General features: G+C 40.0%; 1 protein-coding gene across 10 annotated transcripts in view; it reads right to left on the reverse strand.

Moving 5' to 3' along the window:
* The window catches only part of stxbp5l (syntaxin binding protein 5L), a 348,597-nt gene that overhangs the window by 36,812 nt on the left and 289,506 nt on the right, over positions 1 to 22,279 (reverse strand). For 5 of the 10 annotated variants that reach the window (XR_010018308.1, XM_063050644.1, XM_063050643.1 and 2 more), the window contains 2 exons: positions 14,991 to 15,079; positions 8,363 to 8,536 (listed from right to left, as the gene is read on the reverse strand). Coding sequence is in view for 9 of the 10 variants with exons in the window: in XM_063050644.1 (XP_062906714.1) it covers positions 8,363 to 8,536; positions 14,991 to 15,079 (263 nt within the window). In the remaining variant the exon portion in view is untranslated. The remainder of the gene's footprint in view (positions 1 to 8,362; positions 8,537 to 14,990; positions 15,080 to 22,279) is intronic. The other 5 variants (XM_063050648.1, XM_063050647.1, XM_063050646.1 and 2 more) reach the window with 2 other exon arrangements.

A 22,279-nucleotide genomic window follows, 5' to 3' on the forward strand; every position in this document is an offset into this window, starting at 1 on the left:
TATATCCTTTAATATGATTGCCTGTTGGGTTAACTGAAAATGACATTGCACTCTGGCCCAACAATTGTTATCTGTTCAGTTCTCAGAAAAAAAGCATCACATTGCTAATTGTGTGGTTATCACTGAGATGAGACTCTCCTTTATTCTTATTTCTACACATATTTCACAAGCCAAGTAAAAATGAAAAAAGGACAAATTTTTGCTGTAAGGGATGTGAAATATGCATATTGCATATTTTGAATCGTAGCAGTCCTCCAAAACATTGAAAGTCTCATGATAATGCACAGATCCACTTATAACTATCCCTTTGCAGGATTTTAATTCTGCCACCAGATTTCACTTCTTTTTTCTTTGTAATACTGCATCTTCACGCACCACTTTGTCATGCTGCAGGTATTTTTTTAATTCATTAACCTTTATGGATCTTATTGAAAGGTATAAAATTCTAAAGGGATTGGACAGGCTAGATGTAGGAAGATTGTTCCTGATGTTGGTGAAGTCTAGATCGAGGGGTCACAGTTTGAGGATAAAGGGGAAGCCTTTTAGGACCGAGATGAGGAAAAACTTCTTCACACAGAGAGTGGTGAATCTGTGGAATTCTCTGCCACAGCAAACAGTTGAGGCCAGTTCATTGGCGATATTTATGAGGGAATTAGATATGGCCCTTGTGGCTAAAGTGTTCAGGGGGTATGGAGAGAAGGCAGGTACGGGGTTCTGAGTTGGATGATCAGCCATGATCATACTGAATGGCGGTGCAGGCTTGAAGGGCCGAATGGCCTACTCCTGCACCTATTTTCTATGCTTCTTTCTTTATGATTGATCATGTGGGGTATAGTACCCCATTTTAATGTGATATTACAAATATGGACCTCTATTAAGGAGCTTCTCAGAAATGATAGGAAAAAGGAAACATTGGCAAATGGTATGGATTGCACTGATTGATGAACTGATGCTCATAATGCCAGCTATCTTAAGACTTTGCATGTGCACAGTGAAAGGCAGAAGTTGCAAATGTATTGATGGTGAGATGGCACCTGCTTTCTCTGTCATTAGATTCAACTTTACATGCAGAACTCAGTCCAGATGCATTTCAGATCACAACATGGAAGCTGGTGCACAAACAGCTTCTGGTACTTCATCAGTGTTTATTTAATATTACGATCATTTAATGATGTTTTAACATTTTTAAAAATGAAGTCTGAATGATCTTAAGTATTTATATCTACTTGAATACTTTTTAATGTGACTTGGAGAGATGCTTATTTGGGTTTAGAGTCACCTCAGCTAGTCTTCCTTATTGAGGAGAAAGTAAGGAGAGGCAGGTACTGTAGGTCATGAATACAGGACAATCTGACCATTCATCAGTCACCTATTCAGACATTCAGGATCCTAAGAAGCTGGTTAAAGTTCTTCCAAAGAAATGTAACTAATGTCTAAACCTGCTATTAAGGCGGGAAAGTAAAGAGCCAATAGTGATTTAAAACAAGATGGAACCTTCAGGTAGTCTATTTAGTTGTAAAGCTAATCTATATTCCTAAAGGTTTTCTTAACATTTAAGGTATGCATACAAATCAAAGCCATTGCTCTGCATGATTGTTTGGCAAATATGTGTTGCATTTCAGAGACTGAATTAAAGGACATACTGTATTATTATACCATGCCTGCATTCAGGTACTAGCTGTTCAAAAATAAAATTGAATAACATTTGTGATGATTTTGTCGAATGATAATAGTCCAACTATTGAAAGCATATTCAAAATAAGAGATGTTTATTTTTATAATCAATGCTTTAAATATTATTCAGATGCTATAACATACTGTGCAACAGGGTTATCAAATCTAGAAAGGTCTTAAACCATAAGACATAGGAGCAGAATTAGGCCATTCAGCCTATCGAGTCCACTCCACCATTTCATCATGGCTGATCCCCGATCCTATTCAATCCCATACACCTGCCCTCTCACTATATCCCTTGATGCCCTGACCAATCAGGAAACTATCAACTTCCGCTTTGAATAGTCTGTGGCAAAGCATTCCACAGATTCACCGATCTTTGACTAAAAAAAAATTCCTCCTCATCTCTTTTCTTAAAAGTTACTCTTCAATTTTGAGGCTGTACCCTCTAGTTCTGGATACCCCTACCATAGGAAACATCCTCTCCACATCCACCCTATCTAGTCCTTTCAACATTCGGTAGGTTTCAATGAGATCCCACTGCATTCTTCTAAATTCTAGTGAGTACAGGCCTAAAGCTGCCAAACACCTCATATGTTAACCCCTTCATTCCTAGAATCATCCTCCTGAACCTCCTCTGGACTCTCTCCAGTGAGATAAGCGGCCCAAAACTGTTGACAATACTCCAAGTGTGGCCTGACTAATGTCTTATAAAGCTTCAATATTATCTCTTTGTTTTTATATTCTATTCCCCTTGGAATAAATGCCAACATCGAATTTGCCTTCTTTACCACAGACTAAACCTCTGAATTAACCTTCTGGGAGTCTTGCATGGGGACTCCCAAGTCCCTTTGCACCTCCGATTTTTGAATTTTCTCCCCATTTAGATAACAGTCTGCACTATTGTTCCTTTTACCAAAATGCATCATAATCCATTTCCAAACACTGTACTCCATCTGCCACTTTTTTGCCCATTCTTCCACTTCATCTAAGCCCCGCTGTAATCGCATTACTTCCTCAGCACTACCCCCCCCCCCGACCTATCTTCGTATCATTTGCAAACTTTGCCACAAAGTCACTATCTAAATCATTGACAAACAATCCGAAAAGTAGTGGTCCCAATACTGACCCCGAGGGACATCACTACTCACTGGCAGCCAATCAGAAAAGGTCCCCTTTGTTCCCACTCACTGCCTACTGCCTGTTAGCCATGCCTCTATCCATGCCAGTATATTTCCTGGATCCTATAACACCAAGGATTATATCTTGTTAAGTAGCCTCATGTGAGGTACCTTTACAGAAACCATGCTAACTTTGACGATGTTATATCATTAGTCTCCGAGTACCCTGAAACCTCATCCTTAACAATGGACTCCAACACTTTCTCAACCACTGAGGTTAGGCTAACTGGCCTATAATTTCCTATTTTTTGTCTTCCTCTTTTTTTAAAGAGTGAAGTGACATCTGCAATTTTCCAGCCACTGGGACCACGCCAGAATCAAGTGATTCTTGAAAGATCATGACCAATGCATCCGTTATCTTTTCAGCAACTTCTCTCAGGACTCTGGGATGTAGTCCATCTGGTCCAGGTGACTTATTCACTTTAAGACCTTTCAGTTTGCCTCGCACTTTTTCTTTGTAATAACAATGGCACTCATTCCTGCTCCCTGACACTCACGGACCTCTGGCACACTGCTAGTGTCTTCCGCAGTGAAGACTGATGCAAAGTATCAAATAAGTTCACCTGCCATTTCTTTGTCCCCCATTACTACTTTACCAGCATCATTTTTCACTGGTCCAATGTCAACTCCCACCTCCCTTTTACTTTTCATATAACTGGAAAAAAAATTAGTATACTGCTTTATATTATTGGCTAGTTTGCCCTCATATTTCATCTCTTCTCTTCTTACAGCTTTTTTAGTTGCATTTTGTTGGATTTTAAAAGCTTCCCAATCATTCAACTTCCCACTCACTTTTGCTACCTTATATGCTGCTTCCTTCGTTTTTATTCAATCCTTAACTTCCCTTGTCACCCACGGTTGCCTACCCCTGCCATTTGAGAACTTTTTCTTCTGTGCAACATATCTATCCTGCACCCTGCAAACTATTCCAAGGAACTTCAGTCACCTCTGTTCTGCCATAATCCCCACCAGTATCCTCCTTCAATCCACCAGGGCAAGCTTCTCTCTCATGCCTGTTATTCCCTTTATTCCGTTGCGATACTGATATGTGTTACTTACGCTTCTCCCTCTCAAACTGCAGTATGAATTCAATCATATTGTGATCACTGCCTCCTAAGGGTTTCTTTACTCTAAGCTAATAAATAAATTCTGGATTATTACACAATACCCAATCTAAGATAGCCTTTCCCCAATTAGGCTAGAGCACAAGCTGCTCTAAAAAGCCATCCTGTAGGCATTCAACAAATTTCCTGTCTTGTGATCTGACAGCAATCTGATTTTCCCAATTCCCTTGCATACTGAAGTCCCCCATTGCAATTGTGTCAGTGCCCTTATTACATGCCATTTCCAGCTCCCTTTGCAATTTCAACCCTACATCTTGGCTACTATTTGGAGGCCTATATATGATCCCCATAATTGTTTTTTTACCTTTGCAGTTTCTTAATTCCACCCACAAAGATTCGGCATTCTCTAACCTAATGTCACCTCTTTCTAAAGATTAATTCCATCTCTTACCAACAGAGCCACACCACTGCCTATGCCTTCCTGTCTGTCCTTTCGATACAAAGTATATCCTTTGATGTTAAGCTCCCAACTATGGCCTTCTTTCAGTCACAACTCAGTGATTCAACAACGCCATGCCAACCAATCTCTCATTGTGCCACGAGTTTGTCCATCTTATTCTGAATGCTACGTGCATTTAAATACAGTCCTGCATTCTTTGTCCTTTTGAATTTTGACTCTGTGATACAAGTTAACTCTTTACTCTGTTTCCATTTGTACCCAGCCTTTGGCTTGTCCTTCCTTATATTCACGTTACATCCATCATCTACCTGTAAACCTGCGGGCTTGTCCTCAGCTCAATCGCACTGGTTCCCATCCCCCGCCATATTAGTTTAAACCACTCCCAACAGCTCTAGCAAACCTGCTCACAAGGATATTTGTCCCCCTCAGATTCAAGTACAACCGGTTCTTTTTGTACAGGTCACACCTGCCCCAGAAGAGGCCCCAATCTGAATCCCTGGCCCGGCTCCAATTCTTCAGATACGCATTTATCTGCCACTTCATTCTATTCCTATCCTCACCATCACGTCTGCATAAAGAGTTCTCATATGCAGTGCTTTGAAAAAGTATTCAGCCCCCCATAACTACTTTCAAATTTTACTGTCTCATTTTCTATATTTAAAATTTACTGAAGTGGGATTTTTTGAGCAAATTTACAAAACATTGCTCATCATGCAAAGTCAAAAGAGAATTTCCAAAACCCATCAACAATTTACTGAATCTATAAGCTGCAACAATATGGTAGATATTCAACAGATCAAACCAAAATGAAGACAGAAGAGTCAGGGAAATGGAAATAGAGAAGCACAAATCAGGGGAAGGGTACAAGGTCATCCCAAAAGGCACTGAACATACCTTGGAGCCCAGTGCAGTTTTATCGTGAAAAAGTGGAGAAAATATTAAAGTAAACCACACTGTCTAGGTCAGGCCACCCCTTTGAAGTTAGTCACCAGAGAAGCAGGGCACTTGTAAGGGAGGCTACTGTGATGCCAACAGTCAGTCTAACTGAGCTGTAGAAGTCAGTGGCTGCAAATGGAGATGAAGTTCATAGCTCCATAAACTCTAAGAGTTCTAAAGGGTATATATGGAAGAGGGGCAAGGAAGGACCCCCGGCTAAAAACAAAGCACATCCTTTCCCATAAAGACTTTGCAAATGTCACTTGGAAGATGCTGTAACGAAGTGGAAGAAGGCCTTGTGGTCAGATGAGACTACAGTTGAACTTTTTGGCCTCAACACTAACTGGTATGTGTGGCCAGGCAACTCCATCCTTACTCTACAGTATAGTGGAAGTTGCATCATGCTATGGGGATGCTTTTCGGCAGCAGGGACTGGAAATATGGGCAGGATTGATGGGAAGATGAATGCTGCTAAGTACAGAGAAATCCTGGATAAAAACTTGGTAGCTTCTGCCAGATAGCTTAAACTAGGGAGGAAGTCTGTCTTTCAGCAGTACAATGATCCACGTCAACAGACAGAGCAATCATGGAGTGGCTTCAAATGAAGTAAATTGATGTCCCTTAGTGGTCTAGTCAGAGTACTGACCTTAACCTTATGGAACATTTCTGGCAAGACTCAAGATTGCTGTCCACTGCTGCTCCCTATACTAACTTGGCACTGCTTAAATAATTCTGCAAGGAGGAGTGAGCAAATCATGCTCCATCCATCAGACTGTGCAAAGCTAACAGAGATTTATCCAAAAAAAATTACTGGCTGTCATAGCTGTGAGAGGTGGCTCAGCAAAGGGGATGAATACTTTTAAACAGCTGACATTTTAGGTTTTGATTTTTTAGTTTCTCTTGCTTTACAATTTTCCCTGTTTTTTCGGGCTCTACTGTGAAAAAAGGAGTAGGTGATTCACAAATAAAAATTGTCAGTTAAATCGATCAAAACCTCTGGTTGCAATACTTATTTATGTGTACAAAGGGTTGGGGGCTGACTACGTTTTAAGGCACCATATAACACGTAGCACCTCGGGGTCAATCAACGAAGTGAAGGCTGTGCTCCATTTTAAATTGTAATATTTTAATGTCCTGTATGCTATTCTATTTCAATTAACATTTTTTTTTAAGTTTGAAATTTAGTTGTATTTGAATTTTAAAACACAGCTGCTGAAAATTTTAGGTCATTTACAATATTCACGGCAATTTAGAATTTGGTACAAATCTTGATAATAGCACGATTCTCAGTAAGAAGAGAAAACAAGATATGGAATAATAAAGAGGTTATCTCCCAGAAGAATCTTGTGATAATTTTACAAAGTATACTCTTGATTAACTGACAAAGAATGATTCTCCTTTTTAATCAGTACAGCCTCACAATAGCTAAGCCTGGAAGTGAGAGCCTGAATAGAGATATACATTCCTAGTGAGATTATTTAGTACTTTTTTAGAATTTACTTGGCTTCAGTAAAACCTACTGCCCTTGGTCTTGTTCGTGATAAAGGTGAATGTTTGGGAGACGCTGTCAGAGTAGTCTCAGTAAGTAACTACAGTACTGGTGCAGATGGGGGACTCTGCAACCGTGGTGGAGGATGCAAATCATTAAGGGTGGTGAGTCTGTGGAAATCCTTGCCACACACAGCCGTGGAGACCAAGTCATTGTATATTTAAAGTGGAGGCTGATCAGTGTTGATTAGTAAAGCCATCAAATGTTATGGGGAGAAGGCAGGAGAGTGGGGATGAGAAGGAAAATAAATCGGCCATGATGGAATGGCAGAGCTGGCTGAATGGCCTAATTCTGCTCCGATGTCTTAAAGAGGCTTTATTATCTTCAACAGTTTTGAGGTGCTTGAGTGCAGAGTATACCCTCACATTCCTGATATATTTGACAGCTTTCAACATGCTCTTGCAGCCACTAGGCCACCGTGCCTAGTCCAGATAAATTTCTGGTTATCACTGACGGCTGGGTATTTAATAGTGGTAATGACAACTGAATTTTAATGTAAGCAGCACACTCTCTATAATTTGAGATGATCATTGTGTGATGGAAATGTTACTAGCAACTTATTGGCCAAAGGCTCAATGCTGTAGAGCTTCTGCTGTATGCAAGATAAACTTCATTTTGTTTAGAGGAAATGCATATATATATAGAATATAACAGAATGTAACTATCAGCAGACAAAGCAAATTCTAAGCTTACTATGGAGTGAATTTTATTGAGGAAGCAACTGAAGATGTTTACAAAATACCTTTTTCAGCTGTAATTATATCCCTTGATTAAAATCAATATATTATCCTACATAGGACTTCTTTTGAAAACCATTAGCTGACTTGGATCATATTTTATCATCATGTTCATCCACAGCCAGGCCTCTAGGATTTACTTGTCATTCCCACACGAGGGCTTTACCTATGCCACTCTGAAACTTTCTCCAGCAAAATACTCTGAACAATACAACACACCTGGAACTTGTAGCTAATTATGGTCAGCAGATAAGTGTTTCCCCTTAATGAAATTGAAGACCATAAAACATTTATCCAGTTTAAAGCTATTTTCAAGACTTGTCAGAGTCATTATGTTGATGAGGAAAGTTCTGGACGTACAATGTTGTAAATAAGGCTGATTTTTCTTGACACCATCTCTAAGTTTTGAGTCAGAAAATAATTTGATAATGTTAATGTGTAGAATTTAATTTCAAATTCAATTAAAGATAATATGACAGTTCACATTGGTGGTGTATCCTTTAAAACTATAGTATAAATAAATGCACAAGAACACAAGTGGAATCATATTCAGCAGCATGAGCTAACTATTAGGCAGGGTATCTGCTCTAACCCAGATGGTTAACTTGAGTAACTTAGATTCTGAATTATGGGCATTCAGAATCGTATTGCTTCGAGCTTCTTGTTTCTATTTAATATCAAAGCTTTTGGATCACTTATCACTGTGGTCTACAGGGAACACACTAACACACATGCACGTACACACATACACTCACACACACCTTCTGTGTGGGTGAGAGGCAATGAGATTTCCATGCAGGCAGCAGACTGTACTTTTCGAAAAGGTGGCCGTCCTGGTCCACGACGGTTCAATTTTGAAGAATCTACAATGGAAAGGCGTTTCCCAGTGTTGCAGGGTTGGGATGTAGGGCTCGTGCACACTCCATTGATGTGATCTAAAATAAGCATGACAAATGGTAGATTTTAGAATCAGTCCAGCAGAGTAATTGCATGGATTCCCTTGATGCCTCTGAACTGGATAGGGAATTGATGGTTTTTCTGCAGAAATTGTTTTGCTGACAAGCTGTATGAAATGTTGCAAAAACCAAAATCAATGGCATTTCAAGACTGGAGAAAAATTATAACTGAATGTTTTCAAAAACATTTTCTACTGAACGTTTAAAAATGAGGAGGTAGCAAGATGTCTTTTATATCAGCTTTATTGTACATTAACCATCTCTCGCTGTTATTTTCACTATGACTAATAACAAATGAAATAAGCACAGATAAGAAGCCTGGACCTGAAATTGAACTTAAAGTTAGTTGTTCCGACCAAATTAAAAAAAAGGCATCTGTTACTTCAGCACTGATCTATATAAAGGCTCCGCCAGTCAGCTTCCCATCTTCTGCCCTGCATAAGCCTTCTCATCCAGAATTGCTGCTGCCTTTATAACTTGCAAAATTCCTTTCACAAATCTTGCCTAAGCTTTTCTGAACTAAATCAGTTTTCAATTGAGCAACACCTCCATTTTAAAATTCTAATAAGAGCATAAGACCTAGGAGCCGAATTAAGTCATTTGGCCCATCAAGTCTGCTCCGTCATTCAATCAGGGCTGATCCTTTATTCCCCTCCTGAACCCCATTCCCGGACTTCTCCCTGTAACCTTTGATGCCGTGTGTAATGCTCTGGCCTCCACAGCTGCACGTGATAAGAAATTCCACAAATTCACCACCATCTGGCTAAAGAAAATTCTCTGCAGCTCTGTTTAACGGATGTCCCTCTATCCTGAGGCTGTGCCCTCTTGTCCTAGACTCCCCCACTATGGGGAACATCCTTTTCTCATCTACTCTGTCTAGGCCTTTCAACATTTGAAAGGTTTCAATGAGAATCCCTTCATCCTTCCAAATTCCAGTGAGTATCAACCCAGAGCCATCAAAGATTCCTCATTTGATAACCCATTCATTCTCAGAATCATCCTTGTGAATCGCCTCTGGACCCTCTCCAATGCCAGCACATCTTTTCTTAGATGAGGAGCACAAAACTGTTCACAATACTCAAGATGAGGCCTCACTCGTGCCTTATAAAGCCTCAGCATCACATTCCTGCTCTTGTATTCTAGACTTCTTGAAATGAATGTTAACATTGCATTTGCCTTTGTCACCATCGACTGAAGCTGGAAGTTAACCTTTAGGATGTTCTGCACAAGGACTCCCAAGTCTCTTTGCACCTCAGATTTTTGGATTTTGTCTGTTTAGAAAATAGACTGCACATTTAATTCTACTACCAATTTGCATGACCATGCATTTTCTGACATTGTACTTCATTTGCCACGTTCTTCCCCATTCTCCTAATCTGTTCAAGTCCTTCTGCATCCTACCTGTTTCCTCAACACCACCTGCCCCTCCACCAATCTTAGTAACATCTGTTCCATCATCTAAATCATTGATATACAGCATAAAAAGTAGTCCCAACACTGTCCCCTGTGGAACACCAATAGTTAGTGGCAACCAATCAGAAAGGATCCTTTTATTCCCATTCGCAGCCTCCTACCAATCAGCCAATGCTCTAACCATGTTAGTAACTTCCCTGTAATACCATGGACTCTTAACTTGGTAAGCAACCTCATGTGTGGCACTTGTCAAAGACCTTCTGCATGTCCAAATATACAACCTCCACTGCATCTGCTTTATCTATCTTACTAGTAATTTCATCAAAGAATTCCAACAGGTTTGTCAGGTTGGATTTTCCCTGAAGGAAACCATGCTGACTTTGTCCTACCTTGTCCTGTGTCACTAAGTAAGCCATAACCTTATCCTTAACAATTGACTCCAACATCTTCCAAACCACTGAGATCAGGCTAACTAGTCTATATTTTCTTTCTGCTGCCTTCCTCCTTTCTTAAAGGGTGGAGTGATATTTGCAATTTTCCAGTCCTCCGGCACCATGCCACAGTCCAATGATTTTTGAAAGATTATTGTTAATGCCTCCACAATCTCTAACGCTACCTCTTTCAGAACCCCAGGGTGCAGTTCCTCTGGTCCAAGTGACTTATGTACCCTTGGGTCTTTCAGTTCTTGAGCACCTCTCCCTTGTAATAGTAACTGTACCCACTTCTCTTCCTTCACACACTACAACATCTGGTACATTGCTAAGTGTCTTCCACAGTGAAGACTAATGCAAAATACTCATTTAGTTCATCTGCTATCTCCTTGTCCCCTGTTATTTATTTCTCCGGCCTCATTTTCTAGTGATCCTATATCCACCTTCATCTCTCTTTTATTTTTATTTACTTGAAAAAGCTTTTACTATCCACTTTGATATTGTTTGCTAACTTGCTTTCATATTTCATCTTTTCCCTTCTAATGATTCTTCTAATGATGCTCTCTGCAGGCTTTTAATACTTGTTTTCAAACCCTTCACTGTCTCCTCCTCCAAATCTCTGCAACCTTCTGCTCTACAGGAGGATCACCAGGCAGTAGCTGAAAGGTAAGTACAGTAAAACTTCAACAATCTGCTCATCTATTATTAGCAATTCATGATTGTTCAGCATCCAGCTCATTTGGTTTTGTTTCCTGTGCTCCATTTAAACTCAGAAACATTTATTATACCACTGTATAATATCCAAAACTTAGGTATAAAATATCTAATATGTAATACTTTATTTTGCATTCTCTTATTGCTTTACCTTGTACTCCCTCAATGCAAGGCTGTAATGAATTGATCTGAATGGATGGTATGGACGACAAGTTTTCCACTGTATCATGGTATAGTTACAATTACAAACTAATTTACTATTACTTTGCACTGTATTTAAGGAACAGGGAACTGATGGTGGAGGTGTTAGTTGCGTCTATATTAACAAATAACATTATTGCACAGACAGACTCCCTACCACTGCCTTAACTGAAATGCAGAGCATGGCCTTTGAATAACTACTGAAGATATGGATGAGGGAGACTTTAAACAGAAAATGCTGTTGAAACACAGCAGATCTAGTAGCATCTTCAGCAAATGTGAGCAAAGGTCTTCAAAATGAAAAGTGAAGTGTTCCTCTTTCTACAGATGATGCTGACTACTATGTTCCAGCATTTTCTGGTTTAATTTCAGATCTCCAGCTTCTGCAGTTTTTTAAAAATTAATTTTCATTTGAAGGCTTTATGCCTGGGAAAAAAAAAACCTGTTTCAATTCAGAACACTTCAATGCTTGTTTAATAGGATGCTGTATATATAAAGGGCTGTTGTACAAAATTTCATGCCAAATTAATGTGGCTTTGTGCAAGCTTAAAGAACTTTCTCCTTTGGAATTTGGAATTCAGTACAAATTACAGTGGATTCCATCAACTCCAATTTCATTTGTTTTTCCTCCATAGAAATTCAACATTACCTCTAGCTAAGTTTATTATACATATCCTTGATCCAGATCTGCCATCTGTATTTTTGCAGTACTCCAAGCAAGATTAATACTCGCTTTGTTCTAATATTTCATTATTTTGCCCACCTTTTTATTCATAGCTTTCAATGAGATTATCATGGTCATTAAAATTATTTCTTGGTATCAGAAACCAGCACTGGCCTCTACAACCACAAGAAATTTCTATCCAAAACAGGGTCCTCTCTTAGGAGCCAGTTCTAACAGTGGCATAGGTGAGTGCTGATGTGGAATACCACAGGCCGAGATGAACAATCCTTCCTTTCCTTATGCACCCCAGCTGCAGCTTCTAAAATTGCCAATCATTGTGAGGGGAATAAAAACCAAAGACACATCTTTAATCTGAAGAATGGCCCAGACTAGTACTCACTATAGTGGTGATTGGCAATGGGTAACTCTAGTTTGATCTTTGTAATGTGGAAGTGGTAAACCTGCAGCTACAGACTCCCAACTCCAATGCAAATCCAGTGCATTCTAAAATGGGTTAATCCATGCTAGCTATGGCTTGTAGTTCTCTCCTGACAGCTTTGTATTTCATGTCTCAATCAAGTAACGTGATTAGGACATGGATAAAACCTCCAATATCCAAATGATTGTCATACTATCAGGATAACTGTTCACCATACCCATAGGACTTTCAGATGTTTTCAACTTTGTTCAATTTTTTCACCATAAGCATCCCAAATTTAAAACTGCTTTTGGTGGCCAGTCTTTCAGTTTCATAGCCCCTAATCTCATCCCAGATTCTCCTTTCTCTTGCATTAAAAAAAATCCCTCAAGCATTTCTCACAAAGCACTTTTAGGGTCAGCTAAAGTTATCTCTTTCTGTGCTTCAGCAACTATTTTTGATTAATGACATCTTCACAAAACACTTTGGAAGATTTCTTTCTATGTTAAAGATACTATATAATGTTGTTTTCCCATTGATGTATGTCTTAGTTAAGTATTTTCCAAAATTGTGAAGAATGAGTAATACCCTTCATACTCCTTTAGACCACTTTTGAGCAAATGATTATGTAAACTGTAATGTTATTCGACATGGTCAGCAAGTGGATATATTGTTCAAACACAGCTTCTGTACTATTTGAGAAATCTGTACCAAATATTTCTTTAATTATTTTCCACTCTCAGCTATATTTTGTTTCCTACCCATTATCACTTGGTTATATTTCTAATTTTCTAACACAATATGACCCTGAACAAAAGCATAAGTATATAAATCCTTAGAAAATATTCCAAATATATTACGTTTGTAATACTCGACACTCTTAAACACCACAAAGACTTGAAAAATACATCACTCTAAGGTAAATGTTATAGCTTGAAGCTGAGATTAAATCATGAAACTTTTTAAGCCTATAAATATTGCGAATATAAGGGAAGAAAGGTATCAATTAAAACATTGTTAAGATTCAATATTATATTATGACATCACATATGGATATCTTTGGGACTCAAGGATGAGGGTTAGCAGCCAGGAACATAGCATTGACCAGGTGCAAACACCACTTAAGACTGGGGGTGTGCACGGCAGATGGGAGTCTTCAGAAGTCAAATTCATGGCACATATTCAACAAGAAACCATCATCGAGATTTTATATTTACTGATATTTTTAATCCAATTTTCTGAATACAAATGTGAAGGAATCATTCTACAATATTAATCTTCATGTAATAAACATATCATACTTACAATTCCCTTTCAAGCTTCTGTTAAGAAATTTTGAATTCAAACAAACATACATGAATGGAAGTTTACCCCATCACCTTTTAAGATATGACCCAAGATTATTTAAATTGAATATATCTGTAGCTTCATTAGATACATATTATGAACGTTTTCAAAACCATTGTGTCAGAAACTGTAAAAGTTATATAACATAATACATCTTACTTAAGAGTTCAAAATTTTCCTACAGAGCCAGCACTATGTTTACATACTTACATAGAATCAAACATGCAAAGTTGAATACAAAAGATTATTTAGATAGGTTAAAAAAATTGAGGAGTTGCTCGAAAGTAACACATGGTATACTGATATCTTTGATGTTAGCTAGATAGACTGCATATCCTAGTCTGTAAATGGGCATGTACACATGAACTAAGAGGGCTCTTTACCAGGTAGATATATGGAACAAGTACTCACTTTCAAGTTATAAAAGAACTTCCGACTATAGGCTCTGTATTATAAGTTCAGAGTTCTCGGATAGTTAAAGGGTTTTTGACTAAATTAAGTTTAAAAAAAACAGGAATAGAAAAACATGTCGCACATTTGTCCTTGAGTTCTACAAACTTACAAGTGGCTCTTCAAAAGGTAAGAAAGTCAACAACTAATTGCCTTAGCAAGATGTAGTATTGTGGGAGTACTCCAATACTCAAGATGCCAGATGAGATATATTTGGGTTTGGATATCATTTGAAGACGACTAGCAGATGACAAATGGTATCTTACTAAAACACATGTTAAGGAGGATGGAAAACCTAACAGCTTCCAAGCTGTACAGATTAACTGGGGAGAACACCATGAGAGGACTAAAAGAGAACCAAAGTTTATAGGGTGGGAGAAGCATTCATTCCTCACACTCTAAAATACATTTTCTTTTCTTTGTAATTTACAATAGTCCCTTCAGGGACAACTAGTCAGGCAGCTTAGCACCCTGCACCAACTGGCACAATACATACATGTCTGAACTATATTATTAGACTTCACAACCCACTTAGGAGCAAGGATTGTATATTTAAACAGCGTATTCAAATCGATGAGTTATTCACTCAGTTAACATACAGTTAGCAATTGCATCAGCTGGCTCATGGTCATTTACCAGACAAAAGGATGCCTCACAGTCTACTGAATTTTAGAATAGTTTTGAAATCGACATGAAATTTATGCTTGTTGTGTAATTAAAACAGTTAATCAATTTTTGATTAATTTTGATCGATTTTAATTCAAAAATATCACAAATCATTGTCTCATAACATACCTTCAAATATTGTTCTAGTCTTCTCAAAAGCTTTCACTGAGTTCTTTGAAACAGCTGTTCTCCCTTCAAAACAGGAACCTTTCACAGATCCCAGAGAGCAAGATGGTAACTGATTCCTGAAGTCAATTTAAAATGCTTTGACTGAATGTATTTATTGTGACATTCACGTAGTGACTGAAGATAAAATATTTCCTTAGTATTATTTTGTTAATCAAGATGTGATGCCTTAAATAATCCAATTTTACAGTTTTATCTTTTTTCCCTCGTATTTATAGCTCCATTAGCATGACAGCTGGAGGCAGTTACTTTGAATGATTATTTTCTTCCTCTTAACCATCACCAATTCTGCTTTGTTCATAGCTATTATAAGTTTAGAGAGGACAAGGCACTTCAAATTTAGAATGTTTTTCTCCTGAGAATTTGTAAAAATCCGCTGGCAGAGGGTTGAGTTCGGTAATAGGGAGTTTTTATTACAGCGTGGCATTTCACTAGAAGGCTATAAAACTCAATGCTTTAAATTTATTCATTTTTGGTAACAATCTTAACATAGTTGAATCAACAAGACTTTAATTTTTTAGTGTGATGAAGCTTTAGCTTTGCAAAGTAAATTCATAGCAACTGCATACTTGAAAATTGTTTATTTATTTAAAATAGATAGCCCAGTTTGTGCTGTAAGAAATTAATCGAGTTGAAAATACTCCCCTCTGTTCCTCTTCTGTCACTGACAAACAGCATGAACAAGCCTCATTTCTCCTTGGAGTGTCATCTTCCTCCGTCAGTGCACCCTGGATGTAGTAACTCCCGTGAGTTGCCACTTCCAGCATACAGAAGTGGAACCTATAATAAGGAGTACTAGCAGTATATATATGAAAAACAGCAGGATTGATTATACCACTGTGCTTAAACCAAGGAACGTGCTTGCCATTCTGGAGAGGGGTGACAAGAATTCAGCATCTACTGGACCAGAAACTAACTGAAACCGATAAGCAGTGGACCTACAAGAGGAATGAAAACCTACAGTTTTCACTTAAATGTTTCATACTAATATAATATGCCTTCTGATATCACCAGTAATACACAATCTTTTAGTAGTCTGTGAAGCTGCACTGATATGAAGGTAGAGAGAAGCATTTTGTAAATGCCATTGCCTTGTTTTTACAGTGATTCAGTGGAAGTCATAGGGTCTCTGAGAAGAAGAAGAAGAAATGTACCTGGAGCTGCTAGGCAAGGCAGCAGAGAAAGAGCAAGAGAAGACATTAGAGCAACAGAAGAAAGATAAAGCATTAGTAAAGTGCACACTGCATCATTGCATTGACTCAGAGACAGAACAGTGAAAGATTAAAATATTAGTTTAGGAGAATCACCTCATGTGGTGATCAAGCAGGCACCATTGGCCTGCAGTCTGGCAGCAGGCAAAGAGAATTCTCTGTGCGTGCTCACCAGACGGGGTGTCTAATCACACGTGATGGCACGGAGGATTCAGGCACGAGAATTCATCAACTTGGATGCAATTCTCACTGAGATAGTTAGGAAGCTTTCGGGATTGACTGACTAAATGCAGATGAGAAAAAAACCAAGAGGAGTACATCTTCATGCTGTCGCATAAATCTGTGTGGAGCTAGGATGCTCCATTACTTCTTTTCCAGAGGCTATGCACACTTCAATCTCCTTAAACAACACTAACTGGAACTGCATTGATGGTGCAGAATTTGGATATGTTAAATTTTAATATGTTCATGCCCTAATCAAGATTAGTAGCTGATCTCTGCCTCACAGGTACAGCAAGATAATAGATCTCTGTTCTCTTGATACAATGAGAGGCCATCTTAGAAAAGCCAAAGAGAAGAATATCCTCCCACAAGAGAATAGACATGGCATGTGATTGTCCTTGACTGCAGGAACAGGCACATAACAGTCTTTTCTCACAGACTTACTATGAGCAGTTTTGATCTCACTATACGGTATTGTCCCTGATGGCTGAGGGCAGCAGAGACTAGATATCCAAGCTTATGGCTCTAATAACTGACTCAGTGATGTGACTAGAAGGTAATGTAGTGGTGGACAAGTCTGAGTTCTATCCAATTGTCAAACTATTCCCTTACCAATCCTGTCTGGTCACCCAGTGTGCAGTAAGAAACCGAGTAGTCCTGATGCATGGTTTTGACCCAAAGCGTCAACAATTCCTATCAGTCAAAGATACTGCTTCACCCACTAAGTTCTTGCAGCAGACTGTTCTTGCTCCAGATTCCAGCAGTTGCACTTTCTGGTGTTGCCTGGTGTGCAGATTCAGTGCACTATTAAACCATCTATGTTACCTGTGGACAAATTCATCTCTTACACTGCCTCTTCAACAGAATGCTCATCAGTGTCCCCAAAGCCAGGAATACAGGACTGCTCTTTCAATTGGACAGCAGCCTTTAGCTGCTATCAAGGATAAGAGCTTCTTATCAGTCTTCTAGGTCATTTATGCAGACTACAAGTAATAGCAATAAGGCTTTTAAAAGGAGTTGTTTGCAATGTTGGGGCTAAGATTTTTATGTCCAAACGTAAAGTAATGAAACATGAGAGACATTAAGATTATTTCTAATATAAACTGCCAATATACTTTCCTCTCTCATTTTAAATCCTCTGAATGTGTTTTCTATGACTACACTAATTATTAATGGGGTATACAGTAAGGGAAAAGATTGTGGAATCTACTGCCATTGATGTCCTTACTGCTGTGCTAATCTACAAGGCGTGATAAACTAACATGTGTTATGTCATTACTCCTGGGCATCCTTGATATGGTGATGATCTCCCATTGGTGTGACTTCCTAAGCCCCTGTTTCATGAATATTTGATCTTTAAAAGTAGGAAAAAGCATTCACTAAGTTTCAGTGAGATATACTGTATGATTTTGGTTGACATTTTAACAGACAACAGTGAGTTCCAAGAACACCAAATCACATCTGAATTTATCTGAAATATTGAATGATGAACTCACAGGTGAACCATTAATGTTCCAACACAGCTGAATGCAAGTTTTGCAACCAAAACACTAATTCATGCTGTTTACATAAAAAGTAAGCAGCTGAAAGAACTCATTGGGTCAAGCAGCATCATTTTATCTTATTCAAGTTGGAACTGGTCATTGCGTGTATTGGTGACGCATGTTGGGAATTTTTTCTACATCAAAGTGCTCTGACCAGTTCTGCATTAGATAATATTCCCAATGAACATAGAACATAGAACATAGAATAGTACAGCACATTACAGGCCCTTCGGCCCACAATATTGTGTCGACCCTCAAACCCTGCCTCCCATATAAGCCCCCAACTTAAATTTCTCCATATACCTGTCCAGTAGTCTCTTAAACTTCACTAGTGTATCTGCCTCCACCACTGACTCAGGCAGTGCATTCCACGCACCAACCACTCTCTGAGTAAAAAACCTTCTTCTAATATCCTCCTTGAACTTCCCACCGCTTACCTTAAAGCCATGTCCTCTTGTATTGAGCACTGGTGCCCTGGGGAAGAGGTGCTGGCTATCCACTCTATCTATTCCTCTTATTATCTTGTACACCTCTATCATGTCTCCTCTCATCCTCCTTCTCTCCAAAGAGTAAAGCCCTAGCTCCCTTAATCTCTGATCATAATGCATACTCTCTAAACCAGGCAGCATCCTGGTAAATCTCTGTACCCTTTCCAATACTTCCACATCCTTCTATGTGAGGGGACCAGAACTGGACACAGTACTCCAAGTGTGGCCTAACCAGAGTTTTATAGAGCTGCATCATTACATCGTGACTCTTAAACTCTATCCCTCGACTTATGAAAGCTAACACCCCATAAGCTTTCTTAACTGCCCTATCCACCTGTGAGGCAACTTTCAGGGATCTGTGCACATGTACCCCGAGATCCTCTGCTCCTCCACACTACCAAGTATCTTGCCATTTACTTTGTACTCTGCCTTGGAGTTTGTCCTTCCAAAGTGAAATCAGGCATAGTTCCTTTAAAGCATATAAAACAGCTTTTATTCACAATTTACATGTAAAAATTAAGCACCATACACTCTTTTTCACCATCACACTTGATTGGTCCTATTCTCTCACGACTTGTAGAACGCCTTGGGGTTTCCTTTTATCCTGTCCGCCAAGGCCTTCTCATAGCCCCTTCTTGCTCTCCTAATTTCATTCTTAAGCTTCTTCCTGCTAGCCTTATAATCTTCTAGATCTCTGTCATTACCTAGTCTTTTGAACCTTTCATAAGCTTTTCTTTTCTTCTTGACTAGATTTTCAGCAGCCGTTGTATACCATGGTTCCTGACCATCCTTTCCCTGTCTCATTGGAATGTACCTATGCAGAACACCACACAAATATCCCCTAAACATTTGCCACATTTCTACCATACATTTCCCTGAGAACATCTGTTCCCCATTTATGCTTCCGTTCCTGCCTGATAGCTTCATATTTCCCATTACTCCAATTAAACGCTTTCCTAACTTGTCTGTTCCTATTCCCTCCAATGCAAAAGTAAAGGAGATAGAATTGTGATCATTATCTCCAAAATACTCTCCCACTGAGAGACCTGACAGTTGACCAGGTTAATTTTCCAATACCAGATCAAGTACAGCCTCTCCTCTTGTATGTTTATCTACATATTGTGTCAGGAAACCTTCCTGAACTCACCTAACAAGCTCCACCCCAGCTAAACCCCTCGCTCTAGGGAGATGCCAATCAATATTGGGGAAATTAAAATCTCCCATCACCACAACCCTGTTATTATTGCACCGTTCCAGAATCTGTCTCCCTATCTGCTCCTTGATGTCCCTGTTACTATTGGATGGTCCATAAAAAAACACCCAGTAGAGTTATTGACCCCTTCCTGTTTCTCACTTCCACCCACAGAGACTCAGTAGACAATCCCTCCATGATTTTCTCCTTTTCTGCAGCCGTGACATTATCTCTGATTAGCAGTGCCATGCCCCCACCTCTTTTGCCTCCCTCCATGTCCTTTCTGAAACAACTAAAGCCTGGCACTCTAAGTAACCTTTCCCGTCCCTGAACCATCCAAGTCTGTAATGGCCACAACATCATAGCTCCAAGTACTGATCCACGCTCTAAGCTCATCCGCTTTGTTTATAGTGCTCCTTGCATTAAAATAGATACATCTCAAACCATCAGTCTGAGTGTATCCTTTCTCTATCACCTGCCTATCCTCCCTCTCGCACTGAATCCAAGTTTTCTCTATTTGTGAGCCAACCGCCCCTTCATCTGTCTCTTCAGTTCTCTTCCCAACCCCCAACAATTCTAGTTTAAACTCTCCCCAACAGCCTTAGCAAACCTCCCTGCCAGGATATTGGTCCCCTCCCCACCCCCACCGGATTCAAGTGCAACCTGTCCTTTTCATACAAGTTACACCTGCCCCAAAAGAGGTCTCAATGATCTAGAAATCGAAATCCCTGCCCCTTGCTCCAAACCCTCAGCCACACATTTATCCTTCTCCTCACTCTATTCCTATACTCACTGTCGCATGGCACAGGCAGTAATCTCGAGATTACTACCTTTGAGGTCCTTCTCAACTTCCTTCCTAACTCCCTGTAGTCTGTTTTCAGGACCTCCTCCCTTTTCTTACCTATGTTGTTGGTACTAACATGTACCACCCCCTCTGGCTGGCTGTTCACCTTCCCACTTCAGGATATTGTGGACACGATCAGAAGTATCCCGGACCTTCACACCTGGCAGGCAAACTACCATCTGTGTTTCTGTCCTGCGCCAACAGAATCACCTGTCTGACCCCCTAACTACAGAGTCCTGTATCACTGCTGCCGTCCTCTTCCTTTCCCTACCCTTCTGAGCCACAGGGCCAGACTCTGTGCCAGAGGCGCGGCCACTGTTGCTTCCCCCAGGTAGGTTGTCCCCCCACCCAACAGTACTCAAACAGGAGTACTTATTGTCAAGGGGGGCAGCCACAGGGGTACTCTCTAGTATCTGACTCTTGCCCTTCCCTCTCCTGACTGTTACCCACTTACCTGTCTCCCAAGGCCCCGGCGTGACTACTTGCCTAAGCTCCTCTCTATCACCTCCTCATTTTCCCTGACCAGATGAAGGTCATCCAGCTGCATCTCCATTTCCTTAACCCGGTCCCCAAGCAGCTCAGCTCAACGCACCTGGTGCAGATGTGGCCGTCCGGGAGGCTGGGAGTCTCCGGAACATCCCACATCTGACACCCAGTACAGAACACCAGCCTCACTGACCATTCCTATTCCTATACTTCACAAGTTACTTATCTTGCCTTGACCATTGTTGCCAAAGCCCTCCTATTCTGAATCCTGTTGCTCCTGTGTCCGCTCTATAAAGCTGTCTCCTTTTTAAATTCTTCCCGCTGGTCTAACTCGCTGACATCCATGTGCCTGTGCAGTTGTTCCTCGATCAAAACCCCTATAGGTTTTGGGTGATAGGTGAAACTGGGAGAGGGGGAGGGGGTGCAGGAAAGATCTGGGAACTTGAGTGGTGAAAGAGATAAAGGGCTGGAAGAGGGGGAATCTGATAGGAGAGGGTAAAAGACCATGGAAGAAAGGGAAGGGAAGGGCACCAGAGGGGAGTGATGAGCAGGTAAGGAGAGAAGGTGTGAGAGGGAAACATGAATGGGAAATGGTGAAGGAGAGGAGAGGGTGGTCAATTACCACAAGTTCGAGCAATCGATGTTCATGCCATCAGGTTGGAGGCTACCCGGATGGAATATAAGGTGTTGCTCCTCCAACTCATTGCAGCAGTAGAGGAGGACATGGATTGACATGTCAGAATGGGACTGGGAAGTAGAGTTAAAACAAGTGGCTACCAGATGATCCCGCTTTTACTGGAGGACAGAGAGTAAGTGCTTGGCGAAGTGGTCTCCCTATTTACGTCAGTTAGCCCTATCTAGGCCAAACCGGGAAAGGCCCCCTTTATTCCCAGTCTTTGGCTGACTGGCAGGAGGCAATCTTCTAACCATGCTGGCATCTTTCCTGTAATATCATGGGCTCTTATCTTGTTAATCAGCTTCGTTCTGCAACTTGTCAAAGGCCTTCTGAAATTCCAAGTAACATCCGCTGACTCTCCTTTGTCTATCTCGCCTGTTATTTTCTCAAATAATTCCAAAATATTTGTCAGGCAAGATTTCCCCTTAAAGAAACTATTGTGACTTTGGCCTACTGTATTATGTGCCTCTAAGTACCCCATAATCTCATCCTTAATAATGGACTCCAACATTTTCCCTACCACTGAAGACAGACTAACTGGCCTATAATTTCCGTTCTTTGCCTCTCTC

The sequence above is a fragment of the Mobula hypostoma genome, chromosome 6 (genome assembly GCF_963921235.1).
Source record: "Mobula hypostoma chromosome 6, sMobHyp1.1, whole genome shotgun sequence".
NCBI classification, from domain to species: Eukaryota; Metazoa; Chordata; class Chondrichthyes; order Myliobatiformes; family Myliobatidae; genus Mobula; species Mobula hypostoma.